The following is a 15,560-nucleotide window of genomic DNA, read 5'->3' as shown; positions in this document are numbered from 1 at the left end:
CATATAGTATGCAGTTTGTTTGCGTCAAACCTTCCTGTGGGTCACGTACCCTTCCTGTGTGTCCTGGTGATTTTGGAGCGGGGCGTCTCCATCCTGGACGTTCTGTGTGCTGTTTGGTGACATCATGTGGGGCCGCTGTGACGACGCCTCCCCCGTCTCCACGGTTACAGGCCCCTCCTCTGTGTGTTCTAAACACAATTAATTACATTGTAACCAGTTCGGTCTCTCTTTGGAATAACAAGTGCAACCTAATAGTAGTCACTTTTTTTTTTTTTTTTAATTAATTTATTCAGCAGGGATGCATTAAATTGATCAAACATGAGAATAAAGACATTTGTAAATGAAAGATTTATGATATATAATATATTTTGGTTGATTAAAAAACTCTTTTAGGGCAGATTTAAAGTAAAAAATTATTCATAATAATTGAATTAGATATTTATTTTATTATGTTTTTTGTTTAGGGTTGGGTTGTAGGTTATGGCCAATCTGATGTATTTTATTTATATCAGAATTCAATAAAAAGTATCCAGTTACACTGTAAAAAAAAATTCTAAGTTTTAAAATAATTATTGGATTTTATAGTATAGCTTAATTCAAAGTTAAGAATTGTTTCTAGACCATTTTTTTTTCAGTGTAGAGAACAATGTGTGTGTGGGTGAAAGAGCATACTGTATGCGATAGTTTCTGGTGTGTTTTAGACTCTGACCTGCTTTGTCAAGGCACTCCAGGTGTTTTCTCCAGTGCTCAGAGATTTCTGTGACCAGAGGGTCACCGTCAGGAGCCGAACGCTGAAGATCTGCCAGACGCTCCTGTGTGGCCTGCAGCAGCGGAGCTGGATCTGCACACACACACACACACACACAAATAGAGGCAAAGCTAATTTAGTGCACGGTCACATTTGAGAAAGAGTACAGCTCATAGCCATAGCGGCCTAGAAAATCGCAACTTTTCATTTTTACGTCGGTCTTAGAACACAATGTTACTATAGAAGAGTCAAGTTTTAAATAGGAAAAACATAGAAACTCTTTAGTCATTTTTGAGCGAGATGCTAATGGTCTAATCAGATTCAATGATCTATGCTAAGCTAAGCTATAATTGCTACTGTCAGACCCAGAGATCAGCTGAATCTATTCGAAAATGGTAAAACTTAACTGTTCAACTCAAGGGGAGTTGGAAAATGAGCCTTTGAATGCAAACAAAATCTGTGTGGGGAACTTCTTTTGCCCTCACACGAAACTCCCAAATGCACAGCTTCCTATTGGACTTTGCTTGTGAAACTTTACAGAACAATGCTAAATGTGAACACACCTTTAGACTTTCTACAGTTCGTGTTTAATTTAACTGACTAATACAATGCTAAACAACAATAACGATAATCATTGTTGTATAATTACAATTAAAAAAATAATTAACTAAAAAAAAACTGTGATTAATGATAATAAACAAACATGTTTTGAACACTTAGTTCGCAAAAATAAAATAACCCAGTAGCTAACATTAATTAAATGCATCAACTAATGAGACATTCATTTGTTACAGCATTTATTATTATTATTTTATGTTAGTTTACAGTAACTCTGGTCCATTAAATAATATTAACGCTTTAATACTGTACTGTTAAGTGTTGAAATTAAGATTAATTAATAGTAATAAACGTTATTCAGTGTTAGTTCATGTAAACAACTTAAAGCTTATTGTAAAATGTTACTAAAAACACCATCTCCCACATCAGAACGAATCAAAACATTCCCTCCTTATCACTAAAACCACCAACCTCAGCTGCTTAACTTGCTCCCAAATACTTATCTAGACAAATCCAACAAAGTAGAAGAGGATAAAAAGTCACCAAAAAAAAAAGAAATAGTATATATATATATAAGGTGAGATTCTTTAGCACAACAGAGGAGCTGTTTTGCAATGCATGTGTCTCAGCGAGGGGCCCATGGGGCCAACTAGGAGGCTGTTTCTGCGCTAACAAGTCTCCTCTGGATCATTTGATCATTTAAATTATTATGCCAGGAATCCTCAGGAGACGACTCGGCTCTTCACATCACAGGGCTGTTTTTAATCTTTCGTCTTCCCTTTCTTCCCCTGAAAAAGTTCAGCGCGGCGCGGCTCAGAGAGAAGCCGTGCTCCTGTTGTGTACCTGGTAAAGGAGGTGACTCCCTGAGCCGGCGCGCAGAGAGAGGAGGCTCATGGGAGCACGGCTGACATGGGGAGGGGAGCTACACACGCAGAAGTCTTTCAAAACTCCAAAAGACGGGGGAAATCGCTTCTCCTTCCACTTCAACCCGTGGCGGCTTTCATCCTGTGCTCTCTGGGCACAACAGGGGTCCTGATCCGCTCTCGCTTCACAAGCCCAGATAGATCCACTCTGGTTCCCTGCTTGCTAGCACTGGAGATATTTCCAGTCAGATTTTCCATCCCTCTACATCGAGGCCAGACGGGAAGGCCGCGAGGGCAAAAGAGAGAGCAACAAAAGAGCGGCGTATTTAATAAATCAAGATGTTAAAAACAGTCCGCGAGACTTTAAAGCCGCAGAGCGCATGCACGTGTGCGCTTTGTTACAAAAGCACAGTGGATATTGCGTCAGTCACTTGGGACACTGCTTTTAAGAGTAGTATAACTCCTTTTACACAAAGATGACGGCTTAAATCAGTGCATCAAATCCTTTCTTTTAAGTTCTAATGATCAAACCCTTCAGGCTTTATTCTCCGACGCAACCAGCGGAGCTGCTCAATCAGACGCTGGGACTGAAACTCTGCAAACTAGATGCATTTGTGAGACGACGGAAATCACATTATGGAAGTCGCTGTAGATATTAAAGTGTGTTTGCGCGCCTGAATGATGTCTGGATGCATCTGGTTTAAACTGAAGCGGGAGCTGATCAAACCGCAGACACATTGCATGTGGCTTCTGCTTCATTCCCAGAGAAAGAAACCAATAACACAGAATCAAAAGAACCCCCCCCCCCCTTTTTTTTTGCACATATACAAAATATTTATTTATTAGTTTTTTGTTTTCTGACATGTTTGCATAGCTATAATGTGTTTTTTTGGACATATGCATCAATAATGCCATGATATTCTAGAAAGCAGACTTCAGTACCATGGTATATTTTACAGTAACATAGCATTACCATCTGATGTCATCACAGTACTGTTTTCGTTGTTGTTTTGCTCATTTTGTTGAAATTCATGTACTCTACTATTCACATGTTACTTAAAATACAATAATATTGGTTACAAATATACCACGGCAGTACCATGGTACTGAATGAATTTCAGTACTACCAAGATATATTTTAAAGTACAAAAGAATTACCTTATACAATCAATGTACCATAGTACCACCACAGGTCTTTATTTTTTTACCATGACAAAAATACAATTATTTTAAAGTAAAATATTCAAGTAGCTCATAAATATATATATATATGTGTGTGTGTGTGTGTGTGTGTGTGTCACTTTTTATTATTAGCTATTTCAACACATTCATGTTTACATTTACTTTTATATATTTACCAGACGCTTTTATCCAGGCAACTTACAGTTAATTTAGGCTGAACATTTCTTTTTTAACCAGTATCTGTGTTCCCTGAGAATCGAACCCACAACCTTTTGCGATGCTAACGCAATGCTGTACCACTGAGCCACAGGAACAGTTGTCATGTTTCACCAAATAAAAAGCACAGCACTTCCAGAGTTCATTCCCCTATCTGATGTGACCATAAGTATTGGGACAATTGAAAACTTAAAGCAAATGTAAAAAAATGTAAGCTAATATTTAGTTGCGAATCCCTTGCATGCCTTCCATTCCTTTGCCCTGATAAACTTGACCCTTGACAAGCCCTTGAGTCACACCCTTGACTCAACTAGCAGGGTGTTTTGGGTCATTGTCCTGTTGCAATCCACTACACAGAAGAGGTTGTATGCTTAGGATCATGTTTGCTTTCCCATCACTTATAATAGATAATCTGTCCATGAATCTCAGTTCCAAGACTCTTCTAACACACCTTTGTGCTTTTTTGCAAACTTTAATCTTGCGTTTCTATGTTTGCTGCTGCATCTTGCTGTGTAGAAGTCTTCAGCAGACAGTAGACTGTCAGACCATCACTCCAGCTTTCTGGAGGTTGTTGGTGATTTTACAGACATGTATTTTAGGGTTATTTTTCGTAGCTTTTATGATTTTTCTATCGTTTTTCTCAGCTGACCAGGTCTTTGTTGGTTGCTGTAGTTTCAAGTGGTTTCAGGACATTCAAACTGTTGATTTCTCCACTCGTTGTTTTTGACATAGTTCTTATTTTCTTTTAACATCTAGATTGCTTGCTTGTCTCCCAAAATAGGCTCCTTGTCTTCATCTAGTTTTGTGTGTGTCGTCACCAAATGCAAGACTCAGAACGCAGAAGCAATGGATATAACTAACACAGCACATTCCCTATCGTTGTCTCATCTTAATTTGTTTTCCCTTAAAAAGCTGCTGCTGCATTACTAAATAAGTCACATTCATTCTTTCCAATTTGCTTTGTGCTGTAAAGTTTATTCGTGTTGATTACGGAGGCTATTAGAGAGTGTCAAACACATTCTATCAAACCAGATGCAATCACTCCCTGATTACATTAAGTGTTAATGGCAGGTAAAGGAGGACGAGTCTCGTTCAGGCCCGTGGTTCACTCAGCGCTGGGTTTGGACATCACAGACCGCCGATTAGCTTTAATGAATCTGTCCTTTTACAGTCCATGTAAATACACTGCTCGTTTTTTCATTTCTTCATAACTTCATTACGCTTGATTGGATGTTTGGCTTCAGGTCATGTTCACTAATACCAGCAAACCCCCCTTATACAGTAGATGTTAGAAATCATAACCACAAAAACACAAAATACAATCAATTTCAATGTATAGAACATTAATGAGAGAATAAAGCGGTTGGGGAATGTTTTTGCTTTTCTTGACATGTCTGGTACATGCATGAAGTGAAAAAAAAAAAAGGGCTACCAATCAAAAAAAACTTTTAATGGAGTGGAAATGTTTCATGGGTGTTGAAGGGTCTTCATGGATCACTGATCCCAATTTTAAAAAAAAACTTTATTTTTAAGAGTGTACCAAATGTAAATACAAAACTGGATTAAAAATCCAGAAATGTTAAAAAACAATTGAATAAATCAGATATGATCGTCTGATAAATGCATAAATGTATACTCATGCTCAGAAGTTTTGGGTCAGTAAGATTATTTTTATTTTTTAAATAAAGCAATACTTTTATTCAGCAAAGATGCATTCAATTGATCAAAATGGATAAGTAATGTCATTTAACATGTTACAAAAGATTTCTATTTCAAATAAATGCTGTTCTTTTGAACTTTCCATTGAATAAATAAAAAAAGGTTTCATAGTTTCAGCAAAAACATAAAGCAGTAAAAAAAATTTGTTTCTTAAAGAGCAGATAATCAGCATATTGGAATGATTTCTAAAGATCATGTGACACTGAAGACTGGAGTTTTGATGCTGAAAATTCAGCTTTGACTCACTGGAATAAATTCAATTTTATAATATATTCTAATAGAATTTAGTTTTTTTAAATGGTAATAATATTTCACAGCGTTGCTATTTTTACTGTATTTTTGATCAAACAAATGCAGCCTTAATGAGCAGAAGAGCCGTCTTTCAAAAACACTGAAAAATCTTCCCAACCCCAAACTTTTAAGAAGTAGTGTAAATTCCTTTCTGAGCTCCAGATTCTCGATGAAGTTCTTAGCTTGTTGTGTCTCATTGCTGTGATGGACTGCTGCTCGTGTTGGTTTCAACACTTCGAGTTTTGATCCTTTTATGAACTATTTTCTCAACTGTGTTCCACAAAAACCCACTATTCGTCTTCTGCTTTCTGCTCTAATTAAGATGCTTTTCATGCAGCTTTGTCTTCGCTCACACCTGATAAAACGACGGCCTGAACTCCCGGTGCATGATGCAACTTTCCCCAACTCACCATCTAACAAAAGCATGATCGATTTCTCTCCTCTGCCTAAAGACGAGACGCAGAAAGCAGGTTAAAGTACGCAGCGGCGGCGGCGGCGGCGGCGGCGGGCACGCAGGGTTGGCGCGGTGTGCCAACGTGAGCAGGTGTGTCAGGGCGGTCTGTCTTGGCCCTGTCAGCGCTACACCGTCATTAGCCAGCGCGGGCGCAGCGGGGAGCATCGCACGTCTCTCTGGGCCCTCTGTAATTACGCTCTGACATAATTAACCCAGCAAGCCCATTAGCCTCGCGCCGACTGCAAAAAAGCTTCGCTATAATTATTTGTTGTGTGCATGCTAATGAGACCAGCTGTGCGCCCATCGTACAACACGAACAAATTAATTTACAAGGCTGCGCTTCAAGGGTTTTTTTCCCCCTCATACACACACACTCTCAGAAAGCAGCACATCTCTTTTTGGCTATCGAGTGGATGCTCAACGTTCAGAAGTGTCTCTCGTCAGCGGAGATTTCTGAGTGTATGAACTCTAGTGTTTCCCACGAATCACTGATAATAAGGCAACTTTTTTATTTACAGTAAACAAATGAGTGGCAAATTATTACGAGCGTATACTTCAGAGAACAAAAATACCGCACTGTGTCGCTTAATAAAGATTTAAAACTCATAAATTCCCCATGATTTACATTCCAGTCGGATTAATACGAACTTTAAAGTGAAGACGTACAGTAGATGCAAATTTACGAGTAATTAGAGCTTCCTTCTTCACATTAATACATTCTTACAACACTAACACCAAACTAGCAGAAAGTACCGTGGTATTACTACGTTTCTGTAGAGTTGAAATAAGATCTCTTTATTATCTCAGATGCGTCTCCTATAGACAATAAAATTAAACAGGCACATCTCCGATGATTCTCCTGAGAAAAACACAGCAAAAATCGAACATGTCTCTTCTAGTGTTGCAGAAAAGATCTCAACAATGTCTCAAATCTCTATCTATCTATTTGAAAGCTAACAGTGGCATAGTATATATTGCACACGATTATGGAAATCATCATCTGATACAACCGATGCAGGATATTTGTACGTTTTTTAAAATGTAAAGCATGAGAACAATGCGACTTGATCTCAAATGCTCCATGAAAAACACCATTGAAACTTAAATTCCTCTCATTTTAACATTCAATATTCTTTGCCCTTGATACTCGAGCGGTAATAATAAATGCTTTTGTGAAAGCCTTGATGAAGAAAGCAATAAAGTGAAGAGAGGGGGTGGAAAAGAGAGAGATGACTGTGTGCGCCGAAGGTTCCCTCTCAAAGCCTTTTTGTTTTAGTGGCGTCGTGAAGGACACAGTCGGACAAACATCAATAAGAATCAGCTGTGAAGTGCGCTTGAGGAGCAGCTGCGTGCAGCTTCGCTGGAGACGAGTGATCTCTAGAAAAGATGAAGGATACAAACAAGAGGGAAGCTGAAAGAGCGGGCGAGAGAGGCCGAGAATTTGTGTTAACTCTGAAATATCAAGTCAAGGCCAGCAGGATGATTTCAGGAGATGTCTGTGACGTCTGGAGTCGTGTGAATCTGACTCAGGAGTCATGAGGAAATGTGGGACGAAACATGGAGTGATTCAGATACAGTCACATACAATCTGTGAGAGAAAACAGCCTCAAAAAGACACTTACGATGTCTGAATGTCACTGCATTACAAACAAAATATCAGAGCAAGTGTCATTCATCTCAAAGGCGCATGTACACACTTTAAAAGCAACATTTGGGCTTGTTTTCCAGTAAAAAGTCATCCTTAAAACAACAATGCTAAATTGAAAAGTAAATTGTGTACGCTAAAAAATTCCACCTACTTCAGCCTTAAAACTTTAATTCAGTTGCTGCATTTCAATTGACTAAAAAAATCAAGTTGAACCTACGCTGTAAAATAAAACCCGTAAAATATACGGTAAAAAACACGCAGCTGTGGTTGCCAGAATTTACTGTAAAAATAAGGGTAACACTGTTTTAGCTGTTTTACCTTAAATGTGCAGTTTAATACCGTAATTTAACTGATATAATGTTAATATACCAACTTATTGAAGCACTGAAATCTGTTTTGATCTTTTGTATTACACTGGTAACCACCAAAAGCAGGCGGTGATGAGAGAGTCACGTGATGAAACAAAGCCCATCACAAGCAGCTTTTAAATAATAAGATATACAGAGTCATTCACACAAACACTAAACACCATCATGGTGAGGCTCATTAAACTGAAATACGCAATAAACATTCATTTAATAACATTATATGTAACATGCAACCCTAATAAACACAACAGAAAAAAGGAAGAAACAGTTATTTCAGAGAAAAAACATCAGATTCAAACAAAATTTGAAATGCAACGCAGAGAATTCTGGGAACGTCAGTTTATGGTTTTTCCCGGTAAATTTTACAGGAAATTATTTACAGTGTATAACTATAACATATAACTTCAAAAATTAAGTTGAAATTGGTTCAGTTATTTGGATGAGTTAAAACAATGACAGAAAAATACATTTAATTGACATTTTGAGTCTGATCTTGTCAGAGAATCAAAAGCAGTCTGAACGATTCATTCACAAATCTGACTCAGCTGTTCTTAATGGTTCACTGAAATGGTTAAACATTTCAGTGGCTAATTGAACTGAGAACCATCTGGTATTAATGAAGTTTTTTATTTCTTAAATGCAAAATATAGGTTGGTCCAAAATGGCTTCAACTTTATGAGCTAAATCCAGACTAACAATCTGAACTGGGACACATTCAATTATAATAAGCAGCCTTATTAATAAAAGCTAATCAAAGAAAGTAATCAGCATCATGTGCATTATGAGCAGTGTGTTATCAGTGAGCAAAAGAATCAGTCTCAGAAATAGTTTGTTAATTTTATTCTTTAAAACGAACTGTTCAAAAGAACAGATTTATGTAAAAGAGTCAGACCTCTCATTACTACTAAACTTCATTACATTTATGTTTATAATAAAATAAAAATCTAAAACTCTTTAAAAACAAATTAATTTCTGATAAAATTGTGCTAAAAATGTGTTCAATAATTATTTTTTTAACTGAGTAAATGACACTTTGATCTTTCAAAAAAAAAAACCTCACAATATATTCTATAAAAACAAATAGTAATATCTGACACAATTATACTTGTTTTAAGGAGTTTTAGATTTTTTTTAATTGATTTAATTTTTACTGGAATAAATTACACTTGCTTAGATTAAAAAAAAAGTTTAAATCAAATATTTTCACTAAAAATAAATCACAAGTTCTGACAAAATTACACTTGTTTTAAAGACATTCAGATTTTTTAATGTATTTTTATTTATTATTTTTTACTGGAATAAATCACTCTTACATGGATATTTCTAAGCAAAATAAAAATAATTCAAAATATATTTACTAAACACAAAATAATATATCTGACACAATTATACCATTCTTGTTTTAATGATTTATTTATTTTTATGTATTTATTCTGGAGTAAATGACACTTTGATATTTCTGAGAAAAATAATTCAAAACATATTCTCTAGAAAACAACCCAAAATAAGACACAATTTTTCTTGTTCAGAGGAGATTTAGATTTTTTGATTCATCTATTTGTTTCAGTTTTTTGTTGATATTTTGATATTTATTGCAAAGACGTTCATTTGTAAAAACAAAATGTTATCTTTTGTAATGTAATTGTCTTAATACCTTTTGAAGCCACTGTATGTAATCACCGTAAATTCTACAATTTGTTTAAATCATATTTTACCTTTAATTCATCAGGTAAAGCACTTAAGAACATGATTATTTTCATAATGACTTGTCAAGAGGATATTGCATACTGTAAGTTACTGTGAGGCGTCTATATTTTCCTCCACACACTGGCTCCAGTATTTTCTCCCTCTGGGCTTCTTCTCTATAGGGACTCATTGGCCGGGCAGCACTTTTATGAACATTATGCATTATTAAACATCTCCTGGGCTTTGTGTTTATTACTGCTCTTACAAATCATCAGTACATAATCTCAGGCGGCCCACCGAGATCTCACACACACACACACACACGCAGATGTCTGAGGAAAAATCCCCTGAAACACTCAGATCTCCAACTATGAGACGCTCAGAAAGTGAACTACTAACGAAACATGTGACACTGAACGCATTCGCTCCTGAAGGACCTCGAGACCATAAACAACCAGAACCCAATGGAGGAAAAGGCACATCAAAGCATGCTGTTTTTTTTTAAGTGTGCCAAAACTACGGTAGCTCATGTGAGATTCACCTTCAGTGTGGAGGAAAATAATGAACTGCACAAAATACTGTCACTCTTTCATGAAAACGGGGGCATAAAGAGGCTTACAGCTCCAGCATGAGGGAATTAACAGGGTGACACGGATCCAAAGTACATCTCAAACTGTCATCAACGTGGAAATCTTTGATGGTTAAAGAAATAGTCGCTCACCTTTAAGTTATTCTGGGACCCGAATGGATTCTGTAAGTCTCCAAAATGACCAAAAACATCAGAAAAGCACTACTAAAAGAGCTTTTATGATTCATGTGTTAAGTCCTATAACTATATGTGCAATGAACAGACTTAAGCCATAATTCACTGACTCACATGAAAATCAATCATATAAATATTTTATTTTTAATCACAACTATGATTAAATAATAAGATAAACTAGTTGGATATAAAAACATTTAAAAAAATAATATTTATTGTGTAAATATTTTAACAGAAAATGATTTTCCGTATTTTCCACTAAAAACGGACAAAGTAATAATGAGTTAAAGTGCGGTCTGTTCCTCACAAAAGGAATTGAATGATTTCCAAAGACTTGGAATAGTGTGTATAAACTAGAACACTTTAATCTTTTTAATATTTTGTATACAAGCGCAAATTTAAGTAGTAATTCACTGATCTGCAGCTTTCAAATCTCACATTTTTTTATTCAAAACAGGCACATGAACACATCAATAATGCCAAACACCATCTTATAGACCATAAAGGAATGAAAGTGTTATGTCTTTTTTTATTACTTACTTGTTTTATCTTTGTTCCAGATCGTAATATACAAAAATTCATCATAAAAAAACAGATTTTTAATTACACCTAAATCAAATAAATTATATATATATATATATATATATATATATATATATAAATAAAATTCTTTCAAAAACATTTGAGATTTTTTTAATGTAATTTCCACTGCAACCAGCAATACTAACCCTAATACTGTTTGATCAAAAGTAGACAAAATAATTTGTTATATGAGCAATTTGAGGTTATAAAGAAAGATTATTAGCGAATAATCTCTTTAATTTGGGTCCGTTGTTCACACAAAGCATCAGATGACTTTAGATGTCTCTAAATATATTTTTAGAACACTTTAATGCTGCCTTTTGTAGCCAGTCAGTGCTGTATTAAAAGTGAATGGTTACATTTAGATCTTTATTAAATATTTCAATCAGTGATTGAGGTTTGAAAGTAAGTAAATACTAATTTTGGCAGTGACCTGCTGAACTCTTCTGCAGTACCGCTGGTCACCACTAGTCAGCGCCGTAGCACTAGCAATCATTAGAGCAAGCGGCATGAAGAAGGCTGAAGTTGGGTCCTTTTAAAAGCAGCTGGTTTCGGTCGACACACAGCGATTTCCTGAAGATCCACAGCTCTCGACTGACATGAAACGTTCAAGACACTGCCTCAAGGGGACTGAGGGAGGGAGAGGGGGGCATAGGGGATTATGGGTAAAAAAAAAACACAGGCAGAGGTAGAGCGAGCACCCGCGGCGCCTGTCTTATGGCTACGCCCCTGGCAACATCCCTCTCCAGGTGAGCGGCTACAGAGAGACGCTTTTGAGTGACAGAACACGCCGGCAAAGCAGGAAAGACGCTCCTCTGGAGGGACTAACTTTGACTTTCCTCCAGTAAGAGGATGCAGAAATGGAAAGCATCCATATAACCGCGGGGCATGAATATGACGGCGCTAAAAACACATAACCGAGAGCGGTGTTATTTACAGCCGAGGCTGTGATGAATCTTCTCAGGGCGAGGGATTCGGATGGGGAACGTGTAGCAGATGGCCCGTTAACAACATCAGGTGAGCCGCGAGCCTCCCAGATGAGCTACCTGAGAACGGAGAGGCGCTCCGAGGCGAACCAACGCTTTTAGAAAGCAGACAACAGACCTTCCCTTAAGAGCCGCAAGAGCTGCGAGATCACAGGAAGTCGTCGATTGTGGAAACAGACAAAGAAATAAAATGTTTAACTTTGTTATTTTGGTGAACACACACACACACACACACACACACACACACAAGTGCAGATTTATGTCTCATATGCAGGTGTTTCTTCGACTACAGTACAAGCACTTTTATGTCACAAGGTTGATTTTTATTAATACAAACAGATATAAATAACTAAGAGAACTAGTTTTGTCATATCACTTTAGAACATGTTTTGAATATCACTTTATTATATTTTATTATCTTTATGAATATCATTTTATTTTTGATACTCAAAAGTCTTTAAAATATTGATTTTATTAGTTTTACCTTTTTCAAGACACATTCTCAATCTTAAAATATGAAAACAAATTATATTAAATTACATTTTACATTACAATCCATTGTTTAGTTTTTTTATTAGTTATTTATACATAATACATTTTTTATTAAAAATATACTTTCTGAAAATAAGTTTGTGTGTGTGTATATATTTGTAAAACATTAAGGACCATTTTCAATAGTTATTTTGTGAAAATACATTCTCAATCATCTCAAGTGTTTATATAAAATTAATAGTTATAAAATACACTTGTTAAAAACATTTTAAATATTTACTTTTCACACAATATTGTTTTGAAAACACAATTAAGATAATAAATATAATATTTTACTAAAAGTCAACAAGATTTAGTTTGAGATGTAAGGTACAAAGAAAAGCCAAGGTAAATATCACGTTTCATTTCTACCTTTATTTTACTTAATATTACATTATAATATATTTTATTATATTTAATATTTCTCCTGTTTTATATATTTTTGTGCATAATTTCCAGTAAAGCTGTAATTTTGTCACAATATGCAACAATAAAAAATATTATTTAATTGCGTATATTTAGGATCCATAAAATGATGAGATTACCCATAACAATATAAAAGAGATGGACAAAAATGTTGAATTTTTTATTTTATTTTAAAATGTTATCAAATTATGTGATGAATATATAAAATGGACAAGAAGAGATTGCTTTTCCGATGTGTGCATGTCTACGGTAAACTGACAAATTAAATAATCTAGTGCAAGTTCAAGTTTGTTTTCTAAGCGTCCACAGGGCCAAAAGTGCCCAGAGTTGAGAAAAGATTCACATCTGTTTTACAATAGTTTTTCATAATTATGCACAGCTGAACAATCAGGGATTCAATAATTGCTGACAAAACAGGAAAACGGAGCTAAACATAAGAACGTGGAGATGGGGAGCCATCATCATCGCGATGGTGGATTTCTGTTGATATCAGCCACACAGACAGAACGAGAGACACACAGAGCGATTAGCATGTAGAGCGTAAAGGACACATCAGCATTTTCCCTTCGCCTCCTCCAAACTCAACTCTTTGTGGATAAACAGATGAGCAGCATGTTTTTGTTAACTTTATCAATACCGTACAAGCGGTGCATTAAAACAGAGGTCGCAGGACTCTATCGCTGTCATTGAAGAGTAAAGGCAGAGCAGTGGACAAACCTGCGTTACGTGTTTATCTCCTAATACAGTATCTGGTGCACAAACGGTACAGGTACAGTAACTGAAGCCGCCTATACAACCATGATGGACATAATCACACTTAAAGGGGGGGTGAAATGTGGTGACGAGATGCATAGCAGATTGTCATCACTCAATGGCTGGATGTCTAAGTGGTGCCCACTGAATAACATAGGTTTCATAGACAATTGGACGAGCTTTTGGGACAGACCTGACCTGTTTAAAAGAGATGGTCTTCATCCCTCCTGGGGTGGTGCTGCTCTTCTGTCTAGAAATATGGCACATAGTCTTAGTGTTTATACTTGACTAACTGGGGCCCAGGTCAGGAAGCAGACAGACTGGCTAAACCGACCGTCTGCTAGCTGCCTCCCGTCACAGAGGTCAGTTAATTCTCAGCACATAGAGACTCTTTCACCTAGATATCACACTATAGAGACTGTGTCTGTTCCACGAACTAGAAAATACAAAAAACGTCCAAACCAAGTTAAGGTTAACAATTTAATTGAGGTTCAACAAATAAAAAACAAATGCAATATGGATAAACAAATGATAAAGATTGGCTTATTGAATATCAGATCCATTTCTACGAAAACACTTTTTGTAAATAATATGATAACTGATCATAATATAGATGTGCTCTGTTTGACAGAAACTTGGCTAAAACCTGATGATTACATTATTTTAAATGAGTCCACCCCCCAAGATTATTGTTATAAACACGAGCCGCGTCTAAAAGGCAAAGGGGGAGGAGTTGCTTCAATTTATAACAACGTTTTCAGGATTTCTCAGAGGGCAGGCTTCAAGTATAACTCGTTTGAAGTAATGGTGCTTCATATAACATTATCCAGAGAAACCACTTCAGTCACCCGGATCCAGTACGTATCCAGACCAGATGGTGGATCAGCACCTAGAAAGGACCTCTACTGCCCTGAAAGACAGCGGAGACCAGGACAACTAGAGCCCCAGATACAGATCCCCTGTAAAGACCTTGTCTCAGACGACCACCGGGACAAGACCACAGGAAACAGATGATTCTTCTGCACAATCTGACTTTGCTGCAGCCTGGAATTGAACTACTGGTTTTCGTCTGGTCAGAGGAGAACTGGCCCCCCAACTGAGCCTGGTTTCTCCCAAGGTTTTTTTCTCCATTCTGTCACCGATGGAGTTTCGGTTCCTTGCCGCTGTCGCCTCTGGCTTGCTTAGTTGGGGTCACTTCATCTACAGCGATATCATTGACTTGATTGCAAGTAAAAACAGACACTATTTCAACTGAACAGAGATGACATAACTGAATTCAATGATGAACTGCCTTTAACTATCATTTTGCGTTATTGAGACACTGTTTTCCAAATGAATGTTGTTCAGTGCTTTGACGCAATGTATTTTGTTAAAAGCACTATATAAATAAAAGTGATTGATTTCATGCATACTGAGATTTTTACACCGTTAAAGAGTTGGATTCCCATGCTAAACATGGACAAAGTTTAAAAAATTAAGTTGTACGTTTGAAGGAGTATTTCTGTTCCAAAAATACCTCTTCCGGTTTGTCACAAGTTTCGGAAAGTTTTTTTCGAGTATGGGTCTGTGTGACGTTAGATGGAGTGGAATTTCCTTATATGGGTCCTGAGGCACTTCTGCTGGAAGAGCGCACGCTCCTGTATAGCAGAGCACTGAGAGCACAACAGACTTCACTGATCAAAGCAAGAGCGTCGCGAAAAGTCACAAAAGAAGTGTGTTTTTGGTTGCCAGGGCAAGACAACCCTGCACAGATTACCAAAAGAGAAACAGCATTAAGGGACCAGTG

General features: G+C 36.7%; 1 protein-coding gene across 2 annotated transcripts in view; it reads right to left on the bottom strand.

Annotated features, from left to right (window-relative positions):
- Positions 1 to 15,560, bottom strand: part of LOC128019021 (homeobox protein cut-like 2) — a 146,915-nt gene that overhangs the window by 30,222 nt on the left and 101,133 nt on the right. For both annotated transcript variants that reach the window (XM_052604960.1, XM_052604961.1), the window contains exons 5-6: positions 710 to 841; positions 50 to 188 (exon numbers count right to left, since the gene is read on the bottom strand). In XM_052604960.1, coding sequence (XP_052460920.1) covers positions 50 to 188; positions 710 to 841 — 271 coding nt within the window. The remainder of the gene's footprint in view (positions 1 to 49; positions 189 to 709; positions 842 to 15,560) is intronic.

This window comes from Carassius gibelio, chromosome A8 (genome assembly GCF_023724105.1).
Source record: "Carassius gibelio isolate Cgi1373 ecotype wild population from Czech Republic chromosome A8, carGib1.2-hapl.c, whole genome shotgun sequence".
Classification (NCBI taxonomy): domain Eukaryota; kingdom Metazoa; phylum Chordata; class Actinopteri; order Cypriniformes; family Cyprinidae; genus Carassius; species Carassius gibelio.
The sequence above is the reverse complement of the archived record's forward strand: the minus strand, read 5'-3'. Positions and strand labels throughout refer to the sequence as shown.